General features: G+C 50.6%; 1 protein-coding gene across 1 annotated transcript; it reads right to left on the bottom strand.

Annotated features, from left to right (window-relative positions):
- Positions 1 to 391: 391 nt before the first annotated feature.
- Positions 392 to 3,842, bottom strand: LOC123426007 (ras-related protein RABH1b). The gene is made up of 6 exons (XM_045109785.1): positions 3,525 to 3,842; positions 2,464 to 2,534; positions 2,282 to 2,370; positions 2,011 to 2,122; positions 1,041 to 1,131; positions 392 to 863 (listed from the first exon to the last, which is right to left on the bottom strand). Exons 1-6 carry the CDS (start codon positions 3,639 to 3,641, stop codon positions 717 to 719), a joined length of 627 nt encoding a protein of 208 aa, XP_044965720.1. The 5' UTR covers positions 3,642 to 3,842; the 3' UTR covers positions 392 to 716.
- Between the last annotated feature and the right edge of the window lie 15,796 nt (positions 3,843 to 19,638).

Genomic DNA, 19,638 nt, shown 5'->3' on the forward strand with positions numbered 1-19,638 from the left:
AACCTGAACCGACAACCTTTCAGATTCAATTTTTTAATCTATGGTTATACCATACTTTACTATACCATTTCGTTTTCGAGTGAGAAGATACGGAAAGCTAAGCTGCTCTACCCAGCTTTTTTCCATTGTGAAGGAAAGTGAGATGAAAATAAGCTAAGCTAGCTTCTCTAAAACGAGTTCTTTTCACGATAATAAGCTGCAAAAGAACTCGCCCTAAGTTAGTTTCCGTAAAAAAAATATCCGCATGGTTGTACCATTGTTGTATCCAGCCCAACCACTGTCAATAACGGAAGGCATGCATTTCATGTGAATCCCATAGGCCTGGTGATTTGTGATTGGAACTATAAATCAAGCATTCTAGTGCTATTATCTGGTGGTGACACAAGACTTATTAGCTTACAAAAATTCCAATATATATATTCAGTACACCATAGAAAAACACAGGACTCAGGCTGACTGCAACAAGATGGGCGACAGAAATATAGGTTGAAACATAAACCAATCACTAACTCTAATACTCAGCCGAGCGATAGGAGTTCACAGTGCCAACCCAACTATACACTGTTGCTAGCTTAGGCCACTGACAAAATACTAAGAACACATAAAAAACGTATCTTTCCAACGGAAATGGTTCTCGTTCATTGACTTGGGTAGGGATGCCGTTTGATGGGCATGGGATCTTTGATATCATGAGCTGCCACTGTTAGGGACTGGAGCTAACAACTGCATCCCCCGGCCTGTGCCTGCGACTGAGATGAGTTAGCATTGCTGGACTTTAAGTTCACATCAACCATGTCTTCCTGCTTTGCTGACGAAAGGGTCTCCATTCCAGGCAGTGCAGCAGCAATCTTGCGGAACAGAGCCTGGTCAAGAAATTGTGTTTTGTTAATACAAAACAAGCAGAAAGGACTGGCATGTGACCTGTACACTAGATTAATCCTATTCTGCTGCTTTCGAATTCCAGAAGAAGAAAAATACTATGACCAACATTAAGCCAGCTTTTATTAAATGAAATAAAAATATCTATTTTTAAGGCACACCTTAATGTTAAAACCAGCTTTAGCACTGGTCTCAATAAACATCACACCGAGGTCCTTTGCCTTGCCTTCTCCTTCCTCAATGGAGACTTGCCTGTTGCACAAGATAGCAATAAAAATTAAGCAAGATAGGTGACTAACATTTGTGACAATCATATTAGTACTTTATGAACAAAGGAAATCCAAAATCATTGGTAATTTAGCAAATGTAGCCAAGAAAAAAATAGGTCATTTACAATGTCTGCTTACGTGCCCCATCCGAATCAACTCCGTGTCAGTAATATTATAGTTGCACTCTTTTTCCGTTAACTTCTTGTCTCCCTGTATAAGGTTGTTGCTACCATGGATCACTGCCTTACTTGACTTGACGCATCAAGCTCAACCGGATGTAAAGTCAAAAGATGTACTGACTTTCAAGATTGCGTGTGTATGGTACATGGTTCAATTTGGACTTCTATGGAAGGTGGGGGCAAATTCGACACCCTCAAGGTTATAAATACAATTTGTACTTCGGTCATACTATAACATCAAGGGAAATTCCTCAAATGCCTAATCCACCAGTGAGACAGTGAAGGATTATACAAGTGTCAGGTGGTATGCAAAGAATTGTATATCTTCAATTAAGAAGGTCAGCGTTCAAATATCCTGGTGGCAAATTCAACCTCTCATGAAAAGGGGGTCATAGAGCACCCAAACTGTAGCCATGAAAACATAGGTTCTGACCATATGTAACGCATTCGATAAATTCACACACCGCGATGCGTCTGAAATTCTGAATAAAACAAAAAGGCAGCTTGCTTAAAGAACTGGCAAGTGGATCTAACTGAGGATAATCTGTTGTCCTCAAAGCAGAATAATCATAGTGCTAGTTAATTATGCTTCACATATTTGTAATGCTTAACTATGTTAGTATTACTCACTCAATTTAACTGAAGTCTCATTGAATGGATAGCAATGTGAACCACACTCTCACCTCTTGTCCACAAGGTCAGTTTTGTTCCCGACAAGCACAATAATGACATCACTGCCCCTCTCAGTGCGAACTTCCTCTATCCACTTCGACGTGTTTAAGAAAGACTGCCTGCCTAAAGCATGAAACAGAAAAAATAAGGGGAAATAACCGACACATCTAATAGGACGGTAAAGTAGAACTACGTTGCCTGTTGAATAAAATTTGCAACTTCGCCACATCAGAAATCATTATTTGATGAATAAATTCTTCGAGAAAGAGAGAGAGAGCATACTTGCAACATCAAATACAATAACAGCAACTGAAGAGTCTCTGATGTAACTTGGAATTAAACTCCTGAATCTTTCCTGACCAGCTGTATCCCTGAAAACAAAGAACAAAAATACATATGACAATGATCAGCACTCCAATGTACAGAACAGTCTGTCAGTGATGAGATAACAGATGTGAGCATACCAGAGTTGGAGTCTCACAGTTCTATCTTCAAGATACATTGTCTTCGACAGGAAATCAATACCAATCGTAGCCTGTTTAAGGAAGAACAGAATATATGAAATTAACTTAGACACATTATTATAAGCAGACATTTTATCTATTAAGTACATTAAAGGAAAATAGAATCAGAACAGCTGATCATCACTCCCAAAATAATACATAACAATGTTAACAAGCCATCATTGTTCAACAGGAAAAACAAGTCTGTTGGAGGTATACCGAAGTACATATGAAGAAGCTCAATGTTAGTCAAGAGTTCAGATTGTGCATATATTCTACACTGCGTTGAAGGTATTAAAGTAAGAAAAATGGCAGACGTTCCTTATTTAATTGGGATCGCAGGTATCAATCATAGTGAACTCCTAGAATTAGCAAAAGACTCCGTATCAAACTGTCATGGTACCTTTCTCTCTTTCTCAGGTTGCAAAGTGGCATTGAAACAACTACTATTAGCTAGCATTCCCTACATTACATCCGACAGAATTCTCCAGCACGACACTTCGACCCCGACCACGACCATTGTGCCAATGCACTCGCAAGTCAAAGCTTGGCCGAGCAGCCTGGGCACATTTGTCACCAAACAACGCTGTGATCCTGGGATGACACCATTGACGGCAGGACAATTTCTCACGCATTATATTCCAAATCGCACAGAAAATAAGATTGCATCAGCCATTCACCTAGCGGCCACACCCCAATTCATCTTCATCGACCAGGGATCATCAGCATACATCACGGACAAAAGGTTGTAAAATAGCAGATGCACAAGTCTCAAACACTGTAACCATCGATCGCCACAAGCCCCAAACCAAGAACAGCTAGACACAGATGCTACGCACCCGATCAACAGATCTAATCACCCGTTCACAGGGTCAGACTGAAACAAACGGCCGGGCCGGATCTCGCCTCGATGACATGGATAGATCCAACCATCCCGGCTCGAGACGAGGAAACGGCAAAACAGAGGAATGAAACAGAAACAAGCAACATGCGCGGGGTTGGGGGACGGGGAGAAGCCGTGCCTGGTAGGTGTTGTCGAACTTGTCATACATGAAGCGGGTGATGATGCTGGTCTTGCCGACGGACTGGTCGCCGAGGAAGACCAGCTTGTACTTGGCCAGAGCCGACACGGGGGCCATCTTGTCCGGCGCGCGGCGGCGGCGGCGAGATCAGATCGGGATCGGGTCCGGCAGGGCGGGTGGGTGGGTGGAGAAGGGGGAAGGGCGGGATCTCGCTCGCTCGGTGGCGCGGTATGGGTGGGAGTCTCCCCGAAGCTCTCGCCCTGCCCCTCCTTCGTCCGTCGCGCTCCCCGCTCCCCCACGTTGCGCGTCCCGAGATTAGTGCCTGCCGTTTATTAGCGAGCGCTTGCAAGGCTGGAAGACCGAAAATGAAAAATGGGAAAACCTAATGTTTTTCTTTTGCAAAATCACTAGTAAAAAGTCTGCAACTGAAGAGAAAATAACGCGCACTCTTAACCCAATATTCATGACTCAAGACCTTAATATACCCACGTCTTTTAATTCCGAATGACATCACATTTATGTTAACGACAGTGGCCTAAGTGCTCATACAACAAAAAAGCGTTTGAATGTGGTCAGTCCTAAACATAAAACTATTCTTTCTAGTCGATTTAAAAGGATAGAAATCATATATAATTGGAATTTTTAAGGATGCATCCTAAACATAATTTTAGAGATAATTAACATACATGATAGTAGCATATTTGGAACGTACACATTTTTCTAAAGGTTTTTCATAAATTAAATGTTTAATTTAATGTTAAAGTTTGAAAGATATAATTTTTTAAAAGCATTTGATTTGTCAAAAAAGAAAACAAAACGTTGCAAAATTGAGTAGCTCGGCCGACACAGTAACATTGTGCAATCCAACTACTTTTTTAGGCTGATGAAAATTGAAGAAAAAATGCAAAAATATGATAGGAGTGGGAGGGATTCAAACCCAGGTCCCCTAGGCAGAGAAGTGAGGCCCAGGCCACCAGGCTATTCGGCTGCTCATGGCATACATTGCGCTCGTTCGAAATACACTAAGGACAGCGCGGATTTTAATAGGAAAAAGCGAACCGTTCTTTTCACTTACCGGTGGCATAGGGGGTAAATTCATGCGAACTTTAGGGATAATTTTAGTGACGTGCGACAGAAGCACTCCGTGCTTTATTATTAGAGAAAGATTCCTTTAACCGACCATCATATGCGAACTCCCATCACCTTGATGTCTATCGAATGGGTTCTTAATTAGACAATCAGAAGTTAATCCATGTGTGTTTATGTTCTGCAACTAGCCCTTTGTTGGAAACTATTGAAACGGTGGGCTCAGCCCAGCCTCCTCTCCCTTAGGCCCAGGACCATGTAAAGGGACTCACCTAGAAGGGAGGCACCCGGGCATCGAGCTTCCTGTAGAGCCGCCACACACATTCACACGGGTTGGAGTATATCTGGACATGGGCAGCCCGGCCCGGTGATCCGGCCACAAAAACCCGGGCCGGGCCGGGTCGGGTCGGGCTTTGTGTTCGGGCCGGGTTCGGCTTGAAAATGGGGCCCGGGAAGCAGTTCGGGCCGGGCTCGGGCTTACAAAAATGGCGATTTACACGGAGGCTCGGCCCGGCTCGACCCGATATTTGTCTTTTAAGTCCATTTGGGTCGGGGTCGGGCCTGAATTTGCGTTTTTGGCCGGGCCTAGTCGGGCTCACGCTTGGGATTTCCGGTTCGGGCTTTGTAAATCCCGGTCCAAAGCCCGACCCGGCCCGGGATATGCCCAGATTTAGGCTGGAGGTACTCCTCTCTTCCCTCCTGATTCAACATGGTGTAACAGCTAGCCATGGACGACTGGCCCTGATGGGAGTGTAGCGGCGCCGGCAGACCTATGAGCTGGAGGGGGCTCACCTCGACGAGGGCTCCTCCCCCTCTTTCCCTTATCCCCTTCTCTCTCCCTCTCGTGGTTGTGCGGTGGCTGGCCTCTCACAGCTGCAGGGGAGCTGCACATGCAGCTGCGTGCGCGCAAGGCAGACAAGGAGGCGGCACGAGCTGCGTGGGTCTGTATGTGGGAGAGGCCATAGAGAGGACTAGAGGGGGCCGCTACCTCGCAAGGACGAGCTGCTGGAGGGGAGCACACGACTACAAGCTGTGGACGAGCCTGCGTGGCACGGGGAGCAGGCACAGGAGTTGCGGCTGTTGTTTGCTGATGCGTGTGATGTGGTGCTGCTCGAGGAGAAGCGGTTGCATGGGAGGCTGTAGATGCTGATTCTGATGGTTAGGTCGCTGCTGCTGCTGATTCTGATCTAGAGCAGTTACTCCTGCTGTCACGAGAGGTTGTCGTCGCTAGAGAACAGTGTGATGTGGTGGTGGTGCTGCTGTATGGGGACGAGGTGCTGTGTGTTGGGGGTTGCTGCTCATCGGTGAAGGAGGGTTGGTGCTGCAGGCACTGCTAGCTGATCTGCACGTGATGTTTGAGGAAGAAGGGAGGTGTGGCTGCTACGTGCAGTTGCTGCTGCTGATTGTTGAGGATAAAGATTTGAGGGGGAGAGCCTGATGCTCGAGGAGAGGCCCTTCCTGATGGAGCAAGAGGCCGACACGGGGTGTCGTTTTGTGGCCATCAAAGCGCTTTTTGCAGGGGGGCCCGTGTTGTTGCTAGCAGTGCCAAGTGATGGGGTTATAGTCCCAGGGTAGGGTCATAGGTCTGCCCTACAGGTCCTACCCAAGGACTACCCTTCATAGAGGACAAGGCCCCTAGACAGTTCCGACTGAACTAAGGACGCCTCCATCATCCAGTCGGCGACGATCCACTCGGAGCATATCTAACGTACCGATTGGAATCCACTCTGTACATCGTAACCTCCCAGGAGGGCAACGGTCATACGTTTTCATACACCATAACTAGCATTTAAGGCTTACGTTACCAGTAACGCCAGCCTTTACTCGCAACTATTCCACCCCTGTCCACCGGGCCATTATGAGGGGTAGCACACTCTATATAAGCCGCCCTTCACTACTGGTACAGGGGTTGGCACTTCCTGTAATCCCTTAATTCACTCGACACAAAGCTCCCGAGAGCACTGAGACGTAGGGCTTTTACCTTCACCGTAGAGGGGTCTGAACTCATACATCCTCGCCATAGCTAAGGCTCTGCCCATATACTTTCGTACCCCATACTTCTATTGTCAGACTTATACCCACGACAGTTGGCGCCCACCTTGGGGCAGGCATCTAAGCGACTTCCGGCGAGTTTGCGATTTCATCTTTTCGTCATGTCATCCGGCGGAGATCTGTGCATGGGTCATGAGATCCTCTTCGGTGCACTCTCCTTCATCGCCGATGATTCGGCATGGCTTCAGGATGCGCCCCTCAACATCGAGACGCTTCCGAGTCGCGGCGCTACGCACTTCCGTGCCAGTTCCTGCGGCGTTCTTCTTCTCTAGCCATCGACCCCGGTGTCGACCTTCGCCCCCGTCACGCGCCGCAACAAGCGATCCAGTCGTTCGCGGCTCCAGCGTTGGGTGCGACATGCCCTAGCGCGACAAAACATGTCCTCTCAAGTGGCGGTGCTCGAATCGGTTGTGGTCCCGCCGTCATCCCAGTGCTTGGAGTCAGTTCCGACTGAACTACCTTCCGAGTATCAGGGTCACGGGCCTGCAGCCGAAGTACTCATGGCCGATTCCCACGAAAGTCCCCCCGGGACTGGTCGGAACGAGCGTGAGTTCGGAGAATCATCCGGCGCTCGTCGTTAGCACCTTCGTTCTTCCAGTCGACGCACTCGCCAGAGCAACGTCGAGGTGTTCCGCACACCCATCCTCAACTTGGCTGCAGCCGCCAGGATAGCTGATTCTCTCCAGCCGACTGATTCGGAGGCTGGTAGAGGAATCAAGCAGATCCGTGCCTTGTTACATACGGCGCAGCAGCAAAACTCGGCGGTCTCCCAGTCGTACAACAAGATCCACAACAGTTCCGTTCAAGCGAACACACATCGGTCGATTTTCAGTCCCGACTCTCACCAGCGACGCGGAGGGGGCAGCCGTTCCAGGGACCCGAGTCGGAATCCGCTTTCCATTCGGTCTCATCCCGAAGATCGTCGCCGTTCGCGTACTCCTCCACGGAGTGGGCCTTACGGACCCCGGCATTACGATGATCGTCGTTCGGGCGATGGCGCGCATGATCAAAGGCAAGAGGGTATATCACTCAGAAGAAGGTCGATAGAAGTCGAGCCCACCGTGATGGTCACGATAGAGACCGTCCGAGTGGAAGCAGGACCGTTGTTCCTGGTCCCGAGTGCTTCAGTCGGGCCATCCGCTCGGCTGACATCCCTCCCAACTTCCGATTGGCGACGGGAATCAGCAAATTCACAGGATAGTCCAAACCAGAAACTTGGTTAGACGACTACAGAGTGGCGGTCCAGATCGGTGGCGGAGATGACCATGTCGCCATGAAACATCTCCCACTGATGCTCGACGGTTCGGCTCGGGCTTGGCTAAACCAGTTAGCTCCATCAAGCATTTACAGTTGGGCAGATCTGTCCCGAGTCTTCATCAGGACCTTCGAGGGTACGTGCAAATGCCCTGCTGGTCTCACAGAGCTTCAGCACTGTGTCCAGAAGCAAAACGAGCCCCTGTGCGATTTCATCCAGCGCTGGACAACCCTCTACCACACGGTGGAGAATGTTACAGAACACCAAGCAGTCTGCGCCTTCAAGGCAGGCGTTCGGTACAGAGATCTATACCTGAAGTTTGGTCGGACAGGCGACATCTCCATGAGCAAGATGATGGAGATAGCCGCACGCTATGCAAATGGCAAAGAGAAGGACCGCATACGTAGCGGCAAGCATAAGTCAGTCGCTGACGGAGATGTGAGCAGCAGTCAGAAGCAGAAACAGAAAGCCCAATCCACTCCGCAAGCAGAGGCAGCAGTCGTTACAACCGCTAAGTTCAAAGGCAAGGGGAAACAACAGTACACCCCCAAGAAGAAACAGTCAGGAAATTCCATCCTAGATCAACTGTGTCCAATCCACACAAAGACGGATGAAGAAGGCAATGTCATATTGCCGAAGCATACCACTCGGTAGTGTCGCCTCCTAATCCAAGGATTCGGTGAAGGACAACCGAGTGAGAAAGACGTCGAGCAAGATGATGAGGACAAGGAGGATCCGTTCCCTCAAGTCCATGCAACGTTAATGATTTTTGCTGATGTAGAAAGCAAAAGTCGACTGAAGCTGGTCAACAGGGAGGTAAACATGGCAACCCCATCCACTCCCACGTTCCTCAAGTGGTCACAAAATGCAATCACTTTTGATCAATAGAACCACCCAGCACACGTACCCACCCCAGGGAGGCAAGCTCTGGTCGTCGACCCGGTGGTGGAAGGAGTTAGGCTGCGCAAAGTCCTCATGGACGGCGGCAGCGGCTTGAATATCATGTACGCCGATACTCTCAAGGGAATGGGCATTCCGATGTCCAGACTTAGCGAGAGCAGTATGCAATTCCATGGAGTCGTCCCAGGAAGAAAGGCCAAATCACTCGGCCAGATTCCGTTGGATGTCGTTTTCGGCTCTGACAAGAACTTTCGCAAAGAGAAGTTAACATTCGAGGTGGTAGACTTCCAGAGTGCATACCATGCCATTCTGGGCCGTCCGGCATACGTACGTTTCATGGCCCATCCATGTTACGTATATTTGAAGCTGAAGATGCCCGACCCCAAAGGCGTGATTACTGTCACACGCAATCGGCAGCGGGCCGAGGAGTGTCTGCAGCAGGGGTCGAGAATTGCAGACCAGCAGATGGTTGTACTCGAGTTGGATGAGTACAAGAAGATTGCCGACCCCGCCGACCTGATACGTTCAAAGAAGCCAGCTTCCGAGTCCGCATTCCAGTCGGCGGGAGACACGAAGAAAGTAAACGTCCACCCGACGGATGCCACCGCCGCCCCAACAAACATCTCCACCACCCTTGATCCAAAATAGGAAGCCGAGCTCACCCAATTCCTCCGTGAGAACTGGGACATTTTTGCATGGAAGCCTGCCGACATTCCAGGTGTACCCAGGGAGTTGGCTAAGCACCGACTGCATGTGGATCCTGCTGCTCGGCCCGTCTGAGAACGCCTGCGTCGGTCCGCCGCGCACAAGAGGAAAGCAATCGGAGAGGAGGTGGCTAAACTTCTGGCAGTCAACTTCATTCGCGAGGTACACCACTCCGAGTGGCTCGCTAATGTTGTCATGGTGCCCAAGAAGGACAAGTCTCTCCGTATGTGCATCGGTTTCAAGCACCTTAATAAGGTCTGTCCGAAATACCACTTCCCGCTCCCCCGCATTGATCAAATCGTTGACTCGACTGCGGGTTGTGAGCGCTTATCCTTCCTTGATGCCTATTCGGGCTATCATCAGATCCGTCTGTATGGTCGAGATGAATTAAAGACATCTTTCATCACCCATTCGGGTGCTTCTGTTACATCACTATGTCATTCGGTTTGAAGAATGCAGGAGCAACTTTTATGCGAATGATCCAAAAATGCCTCCTAGACCAGATTGGTCGAAATGTGGAGGCATATATGGACGATATCGTAGTCAAGTCACGCAAAGGTTCCGACCTGCTGACTGACTTGGCAGAAAAATTTGCCAACCTACGTAGGTACGATATCAAGCTCAACCCAGCCAAGTGTTCATTCGACGTTCCCAGCGGGAAGTTACTCGGTTTCTTCGTTTCCGAACGAGGGATCGATGTCAACCCCGAAAAGACCGGGACCATTGTTCGAATGGAGTGACCGGTAAGAGTACATGACGTACAAAAGCTCACAGGTTGCCTCGCGGCTTTGAGCAGTTTTATCGCTCGACTCGGCGAGAAGGCGTTACCTCTTTACCGACTCATGAAGAAGTCGGATACCTTCGAGTGGACAGACGAAGCCCAAATCGCATTCGACGACCTCAAAGCCCTGCTTTCCACCCAGCCGGTTCTTACTGCCCCGCTCAGTAAAGAACCCCTTCTTCTGTACATCGCGGCTACAAATCAAGTCATCAGCACCGTTCTGACAGTCGAACGCGAAGAAGAAGGCAAAGCGTACAAGGTTCAGCAGCCAGTATATTATGTTTCCGAAGTCCTGACTCCTTCCAAGCAGAGGTATCCCCATTATCAGAAGCTTATTTATGGGATCTACATGACTGCAAAGAAGGTGGCTCATTATTTCCAAGACCACTCGGTATCTGTCATATCCGATGCTCCGTTGTCGGAAATTCTCCACAATCAGGACGCATCAGGCCGAGTGGCAAAGTGGGCAATGGAGATGCTATACTGCGACATCAAGTTCGAAGCCAAGAAAGCTATAAAGTCTCAAGCTATTGCTGACTTCATAGAGGAATGGGTAGAACAATAGCAACCGACTCACATCTACTCGGCTCATTAGACCATGTTCTTCGATGGGTCCAAGATGTTGAATGGCTCCGGCGCCGGCGTAGTGCTCATATCCCCAAAAGGTGATAAACTCAAGTATGTGTTGCAGATCCATTTTGAATCTTCCAACAACGAAGCAGAGTACGAAGCTCTCCTTTACGGGTTGCGCATGGTCATCACACTCGGCGTCCGTCGCCTGATGGTCTATGGCGACTCAGATCTAGTGGTTAATCAAGTAATGAAGGAGTGGGATGTAAGGAACCCCACCATGACTGCATACTGCAACGCAATAAGGAAGCTCGAGAAGAAGTTCAAAGGTCTGGAACTTCACCATGTTCCCCGACTGAAAAACCAAGCAGCATATGAATTGGCAAAACTTGGATCCACACAGAGACCTGTCCCGAGTGATGTCTGCCTCGAGCACCTACACCTCCCCTCGGTAAAAGAAGATCCTTTTATAGAGGAACCTGTGCAACCAAAGATCTCAACAGATTAGACTGAAGTCGAGGTTCCCGCTGTGGTTGATCTGGTCATGGAGATTCTAGCTGTCATTCCCGAATGGACTGTGCCATTCATTGCGTACATCCTGAGGCAAGAGTTACCAGAAGACGAGGTCCAAGCTAGGCAGATCGTTCGCAGGTCGAAGTCCTTCACCATCATTGATGACCAGTTATACAGAGAAAGTGTTTCAGGCATCCTTCAGCGTTGTATCTCTCCTCAGGAGGGACAGTTAATTTTGGAAGAAATTCACTCGGGAACCTGCGGTCATCATGCCTCCTCAAGGGCAATCGTCGCGAAAGTGTTCAGAGCTGGTTTCTTCTGGTTGTAGGCGAATAAAATGGCAAAAGATATAGTCGACCGTTGCAAGGGTTGTCAGTTCTATTCAAACAAGTCCCACAAGCCAACGTCCGCGCTGAAGACAATTCCCCTTTCTTGGTCATTCGCCGTGTGGGGATTAGATACAGTCGGACCATTCAGAACAGGCCAAGGAGGATTCACCCATCTGCTGGTAGCAGTCGACAAATTTACCGAGTGGATTGAAGCCAAGCCTATCAAGAAGCTTGATGCCCTTACGACCATCAAATTTATCAGAGACATCATCGCGAGATACGGGGTTCCACACAGCATAATCACCGACAATGGCACAAACTTTGACTCGGACAGGTTCAAAGGTTTTTGCGTAGGCCAAGGTATCCGAGTGGATTTTGCATCCGTTGCGCACCCCCAAACAAATGGACAAGCGGAGCGAGCGAATGGACTCATTCTTCAAGGGTTGAAGCCTCTACTCCTGCGGGAAGTTGGACATGCTGCCGGCGCATGGGTCACCTAGCTGCCTTCAATGTTGTGGGGCCTCCGAACAACTCCGAATAGATCGACAGGGCGATCCCCGTTTTCCTCGTTTATGGAGCAGAGGCGGTCCTTCCGAGTGACTTGCTTCACAACTCTCCACGAGTCGAACTCTTCTCCGAAGCCGAAGCAGAGCAAGCCAGGCAAGACGGAGTAGACCTTTTAGAAGAGGAGCGTGAGATGGCATTAATCCGTTCAAAAATTTATCAACATGATCTGCGGCGATTTCATGTGCGGCACGTCAAGAGCCGCAAGTTCCAAGCAGGCGACCTGGTGCTCCGAGTGGATCAACAGAGACCACACAAGTTGGCTCCCGCTTGGGAAGGACCGTTCATCATTTCTAAGGTGCTGAACAACGGAGCATATCGACTCTACAACCTCGACAGGGAGACAGACGAGCCGCGAGCATGGAATGGAGATCTACTGAAGCGCTTCTACACATAACCGTCGACAGAGACAATGTAAAGAACAAATGTCATCGAAGTAATACAAAGCGGATTGATTTCTTGCCGATTAAAAATTCTTCTGCATCTGCAGACTCCGGTCTAAAAAATTAATTCCGAGTGTGCACCAAAAGTCACACTCGGAGACTTAGCTGCGACCCCGAGTCGCCTAAGTAAAAACTGACTCCGAGTGTGCACCAAAAGTCACACTCGGAGACTTAGCTGCGACCCATAGTCGCCTAAGTAAAAACTCGCTCCGAGTGTGCACCAAAAGTCACACTCGGAGACTTTGCTGCGACCCAGAGTCGCCTAAGTAAAAAACTGACTCCGAGTGTGCACCAAAAGTCACACTCGGAGACTTAGCTGCGACCCAGAGTCGCCTAAGTAAAAACTCGCTCCGAGTGTGCACCAAAAGTCACACTCGGAGACTTAGGTGCGACCCAGAGTCGCCTAAGTAAAAACTCGCTCCGAGTGTGCACCAAAAGTCACACTCGGGGACTTAGCTGCGATCCAGAGTCGCCTAAGTAAAAAATTGCTCCGAGTGTGCACCAAAAGTCGCACTCGGGGACTTAGCTGCGACCCAGAGTCGCCTAAGTAAAAACTTGCTCCGAGTGTGCACCAAAAGTCACACTCGGAGACTTAGCTGCGGCCCAGAGTCGCCTAAGTAAAAACTCGCTCCGAGTGTGCACCAAAAGTCACACTCGGGGACTTAGCTGTGACCCAGAGTCGCCTAAGTAAACAACTTGCTCCGAGTGTGCACCAAAAGTCACACTCGGAGACTTAGCTGTGGCCCAGAGTCGCCTAAGTAAAAACTCGCTCCGAGTGTGCACCAAAAGTCACACTCGGGGACTTAGATGCGACCCAGAGTCGCCTAAGTAAACAACTTCCTCCGAGTGTGCTCCAAAAGTCACACCCGGGGACTTAGCTGCGACCCAGAGTTGCCTAAGTAAAAAGCTTCCTCCGTGCGGGCACACAAGTTACACTTGGAGGCTTAGCCGAGTCGCCTAAACAAAAACCACGAGCCAAAATCGTGTCAAAAAAACTCAGCGAAAGAAGAGCAAAAGATCCGGTTCGAATTTAAATTGAGTTCAACGATCAGTCGGCTCGGTGTGAATCAAGTTTATCCACACTGAGCCACGAATGTACCGGCCAACAGCAGTGGCCAAAGTTTAATACAAACTCCACTCGACATACCGAGGTAAATGCGCGTTCAACATAAAGTCAATCAAGCATCGCCGGGGCTGGCAGGCTCCACGAAGGTGTCGAGGTTGATCCCATCTGCAATCCGAGTGGCCGTGTCAAGGAAGGTCTCCATAAAGTCTTCAAATCAAAGCTTCTTGGTGTTGGCGACCTGCAACGTCTTCAGCTTGTCTTCGCGAGCTTCCTTACAATGCACTCGGACCAGAGACAGCGCCACGTCGGCGCCACACCGAGCGGCAGACTTCTTCCATGCCCGCACTCTGCTTGGAACATCCTCCAGTCGAGTCATCAACCTCTCTATCTCATTCCGGGAGTCATCTTCAGGCCACAGCTCTTTGTCAATTCGGCCGACAAGTCCTCTCAGGCGACCAATGAAAGGACCCACCTTGTTAAGGCGGGAATTCACTCGAAACATGTCCTGGTTAGCTTCATCACCGAGTGGAACATTCGGTTGCCCAAGCGACCGTTCAATTTCGGCAGTTTCGGCTTCAACGTCCTGACAGAAATCTGCAAAGAAAAGGCAGGGAGAAAATAAGCGCGGAGTGAACTCCAAAGTCAAAGAGCACTCGGCAAGCAACTTACCACCAAGCAGTGCGACCATCTTCTTCGCCCAGTCGCCGACGTAGTTCTCCTGCGCTCTGCACCGAGTGTTCATTAACTTCAGCTGGCCCATCCATTCAGATCTCTCCTTCTTCATTTTTTCTACCTCGGCTAGCAGTGCCTTGTTAGTCTCCCGAGATTCCTCCAAAAAAATTTCTCGTTCAGCGAGAGCCTTCTTCATGCCAGCCAGATCATTCACAGCTACCTCCAAGTCGGCAGCAAGTTGAGTCTTCTCAACCTTCAGAGCATTATAGGCCGATCCCATTTCACAAGTCTTCTTTCAAAGAGACACAAAGGGAGGATCAGCCAGATTCAACAAGGAAAAAGTCTCGACAGATATGACAAAACAATCAAAACTCAAAATTCTTCAGACCCCTGCCGATGCAAGCAATCGACAGCGGTCTCGGAGACTACACCCAGTGGGTTCACTAAGAGTGACCCCACTGGTATGAAGCTCGAACAGGTCGGTCCCATTGAGCTCCATAGCAAACCAACAACACTATGAGATTACTATTACTCGACCCGAGTAACACTACTCTCGGGGACTACACCCAGTGGGTGCACTCGGCGTGCCCCCACTGGTACCATTCGGGCAGATCAGCTCTAATCTGTAGAGATCATGAAAAATACATATAAAGACAACTGCCGGTGCAAGCACTCGACAGAAGTCTCGGGGACTACACCCACTGGGTTCACTCGGAGTGAACCCACTGGAAAATCAACCTACTGTATCCGAGTATCTCGCTGAAACCCCTAGTGGGCACCAAGAGGAATGTAAACACTTACTAGCGCACTTACTCGGATATCATCCCGAAGCTCCAAGCTCTTCTTGTACAGGGACGCAATGGAGTCATATGCTCCCTTGGCGTCGCCCACCATCAGCTCCACTTGTACCATGGCGTCCTTGGCGGCTCCTACTTGATCTTCCGGGAGGCGTCAGGCATCATATTGAACAGCCGATGGACCCGGCGTGGCAGAAGGCGCCCTAGGTATCCCGAGCTCCCTGGGCATCCCGAGCTCTGCTCGACTCGGTTCCGTCTCAGTCGGCGGCACGTTCATGGCGGGATTGGCAGCAGGTTGGATAACCCCAGGGACAGGCGCCAAAGCTGGTTCCGACCTCCTTTGGTCGTCGTCGTCCAGATGGATCACCTCCGGAGGAAGCCCGACTGAACAAAATAAAAATACAGAAAAAGATCAAGATCAAAGACAACACTCGCGAAACGGTAATACAACTCTCGGAGTCATGACAACGTACCTTGCTGGGACGTGGCGGCGTTATCAGTGTCCATGGGATCGTCACCCTGACGCGGCAGAGAGGTGGCGGAGGTAGCAACTCTGTTGAGTGAAATCCATTCGACGGGTAAACATGAATTCCCAAAAGAAGAGTCCAATCAGATACTGAAGGAAGATGGAAGAGCAAAGATACTTACGCTGAGGCGACCGGAACAACGATCCTCATCTGAGGCAAAGATTTCCGAGGTTTAGACCCGCTGGGTTTAGCCACCTTGGACGGCTGATTCACGGGCTCGGCAGAAGCACCCCTGGTTCTCTTCACACCCCGAGCACTCGGAGCCATTGGAGGAGCCGGAGGAACAGCGGGGTCATGACGGTGCTTGGTTCGGTGTTCTGGTGGTGAGGGTGACGAGCTCTGCTCTTCACTCTCCTCGTCCTCCTCTTCTGTTTCCTCCTCCGGCTCCCTACTGTCAAAGACGTACTCGACACTATCCGCGCTACCCTCCATGCTGCCTTCTTCTTCCTCCACCAGATTCCCATTTGAGACTGCAGAATGCCAGTTCGTCCACTCCTGCACAAAACACAGTTTGCAACGTCAGTCAGCGAGACAAGAAAAGCAATAAAACTGAGAAGGTTAAAAGCACTCGACGACATGTGCTCACCTCATTCGGAGGAGGATTTTCGGCACGGAAGGCCTTCACCCGCCGAGCTCCCACGGGGTTATCACATGTGCCCGTGATGCTGCGGACCCATGCACTCATGGTCTCCTCGCTCACGTCTTCAGGATGGGACCGAGTGGTATCCGAAGGCCCCGTGTAATGCCACATTGCATGGTCTCGGGCCTGGAGCGGCTGGATGCATCGACCCAGAAAAGTCTCCAACAGGCCCATGCCGGTGACTCCCTTCCGAACGACGGCTATCAGCGCGTTGACCAAAGGCTGGATCTGAGTTCTTTCTCCCTTAGAGAGCACTAGCTTCCTGGGAGGGCCTGGATGGTCTAAACTGAAGGGTGGTAACCCACTCGAAGCATTCGGGCAGGCAATGTCCTGGCAATAGAACCAGGACGATTGCCAGTTCCTAACCGACTTAGATAGCTGAAGGGAGGGATAACTACTTTTTGTTTTCTTCTGAAATCCTAAACCCCCGCAGAGCTGGAGGATGTGTGTCTTATCATCAGACTGGCTAAGCTTCTTAACTGTTTGAGATCTAGCGGAGAAAACATATTTGAAGAGCCCCCAGTGGGGAGGACATCCTATGAAGCACTCGCAGAGGGTGATGAATGCGGAAAGGTGAGCTATCGCATTCGGCGGAAGTGATGGAGCTGCGCCCCGAAGTAATTCATGATACCTCGGAAGAAAGGATGGGGAGGCAAGGAGGAACCTTTGGCCACGTGGCTGAGCAGCAGAACGCGCTCCCCCTCCTTCGGCGCCGGCTCCGTCTTGCCCTCCGGCAGCCTCCAAGACTTGTTGATGACCATGTCGTGCTCCACCAGCTCCAGCACGTAGTTCTTCATCACCGTGGAGGGGAGGAAGTCCCCCTGGATCCAGCCCGCTGGCAACGCCCGCTGCCGTCGCTGAGTGGAGGCCGCCTCCTTCTTCTTCTTCTTCGCCTCGAGCTTGCTGGTCTGCCCCTTCGTCATGGCGAGGGCGACGGATCCGTAGAGGAGGAGAGGAAGGAGGTGGCTAGAGGTGTGCAGGGAGTTGCGGGGAGGCGAGATCGATGGGAGGAAGACGAGAAGCACAACAGGAAGGTCCACCGGGAAAGCTTTAATAGACCTCCGACTGAGTCACCTATAGGTGGGACCAGGATCTTATCCTACCAACCGGCCGCTGCAAGATTAGTGGAGAATATCGCGGCGCGGTAATCGAGGAGGCGAAATCTACTCGATGGCGATGTCGTCATCCCCACTGAGCGTGGGGCAACCGAAATTTGAGGATCCCGGAAAATCCGGCGCTGTCAGTATGACCGGTCACGTCGAAAGATTCCACGAAAGCAATCGGTCCCTGACGGTTCGTTTCGCTTGCATATTCACTCGGATCACTAGCTGCAAAGATAAAATGGACCGAGGCAAACAACGCTAAGACCACCTCAATACCAGTCGGCTCCAAACTCCGGGCATCACTTCATCGTTCCAACCCCGATCCATTCGGGGACTAATGATGGGGTTATAGTCCCAGGGTAGGGTCATAGGTCTGCCCTACAGGTCCTACCCAAGGACTACCCTTCATAGAGGACAAGGCCCTTAGACAGTTCCGACTGAACTAAGGACGCCCCCATCATCCAGTCGGCGACGATCCACTCGGAGCATATCTAACGTACCGATTGGAATCCACTCTATACATCGTAACCTCCCAGGAGGGCAATGGTCATACGTTTTCATACACCATAACTAGCATTTAAGGCTTACGTTACCAGTAACACCAGCCTTTACTCGCAACTATTCCACCCCTGTCCACCGGGCCATTATGAGGGGCACCGCACTCTATATAAGCCGCCCTTCACTACTGGTACAGGGGTTGGCACTTCCTGTAATCTTTTAATTCACTCGACACAAAGCTCCCCAGAGCACTGAGACATAGGGCTTTTACCTCCACCGTAGAGGGGCCTGAACTCATACATCCTCGCCGTAGCTAAGGCTCTGCCCATATACTTTCGTACCCCATACTTCTACTGTCAGACTTATACCCACGACACCAAGAATACGGTTGTTCTGGAGGAGATGGGTGATACCATAGTTGTGGTTGGTGCTCACCATGTAGTCAAGGTGTCTCTAGGGAATGATGACATGAGAAGGGGTGATGTGGAGCCAGACAAGAATGGTGAGAACAGTGTAGAGAAGGCCAGTGCAGAATCAGAGAAGGAATACAACGCGACTGTAGTAGAGGTTCAGAGGCTGAGGGAGGAATTGGAAAGCCTCAAGAGGAAGGTGGACGAAATCCAGGCTGGCAAGGAAACAGGAGAGGGGGCGACACGTGAGAAGGATGCTCATATCGTTAAGTGGAGGGATGAGTTGGAGGAACTTCATCCTTTCATATCACGGGTCCAAACTACACGCTTGAATCGCTATGGAGATTGTGCTCACTGAACCTCCACTGATAAATGTTGGGTAACGTAGCATAAATTCAAAAAATTTCCTACGCATATTCAGATCTTCCTATGGAGAGACCATCAACGAGAGAGGGGTGAGTGCATCTTCATACCTTTGAAGTTTGCTAAGCGGAAGCGTTGCTAGAACGCGGTTGATGGAGTCGTACTCGCGGCGATTCAGATCGCGGTGTGATTCCGATCTAGTGCCAAACCACGGCAGCTCCGCGTTCAACACACGTGCATCCCGGTGACGTCTCCCACACCTTGATCCAGCAAGGAGGAGGGAGAGGTTGGGGAAGATCTCCGGCTGCACGACGGTGTGGTGTCGATGGAGAGACGAGGTCTCCTGGTAGGGCTTCGCCAAGCACCGTGGGAGAGGAGGAAGAAGGGGGCAGGGCTGTGCCGAGGGAGAGGGAAAACTGTGTGCCAAACAGCCCCCAAACCCCCACTATATATAGGAGCAGGGGAGGGGGGTGCCATCCCTAGGGTTCCCACCCTAGGTGGTGCGGCAGCCCCCCCAGATGGGAGGTGCGACGGCCAGGGCAAGGGGTGGGGTGGCGACCCTAGGTGGGCCTTAGGCCCACTAGCGCCTAGGGTTCCCCCCTCTCCCCACCTCCTGCGCCTTGGGCCTCCTTGTGGGAGGCGCACTGGCCCACTTTGGGCAGGTTGCCCTCCCTCTTTTGGCCCATGCTACCTCTTGGGGCTGGTGGCCCCTCCTGGTGGACCCCCGGGACCATTTCCGGTGGTCCCGGTGGCCCGGTACATTACCGGTGACGCCCGAAACATTTCCGGTGTACAAAACCATCTATCCGATATATCAATCTTTACCTCCGGACCATTCCG

Source organism: Hordeum vulgare, chromosome 2H (genome assembly GCF_904849725.1).
Source record: "Hordeum vulgare subsp. vulgare chromosome 2H, MorexV3_pseudomolecules_assembly, whole genome shotgun sequence".
Lineage (NCBI taxonomy): Eukaryota > Viridiplantae > Streptophyta > Magnoliopsida > Poales > Poaceae > Hordeum > Hordeum vulgare.

Coding starts and splice junctions, on each gene's coding strand:
- LOC123426007 (XM_045109785.1), bottom strand. CDS start 3,641: ATGGCCCCCGTGTCGGCTCTGGCCAAGTACAAGCTGGTCTTCCTCGGC. Junction 2,371..2,463: donor ACTGTGAGACTCCAACTCTG/GTATGCTCACAT, acceptor CTTTGTTTTCAG/GGATACAGCTGGTCAGGAAA. Junction 2,123..2,281: donor TATTGTATTTGATGTTGCAA/GTATGCTCTCTC, acceptor TTCATGCTTTAG/GCAGGCAGTCTTTCTTAAAC.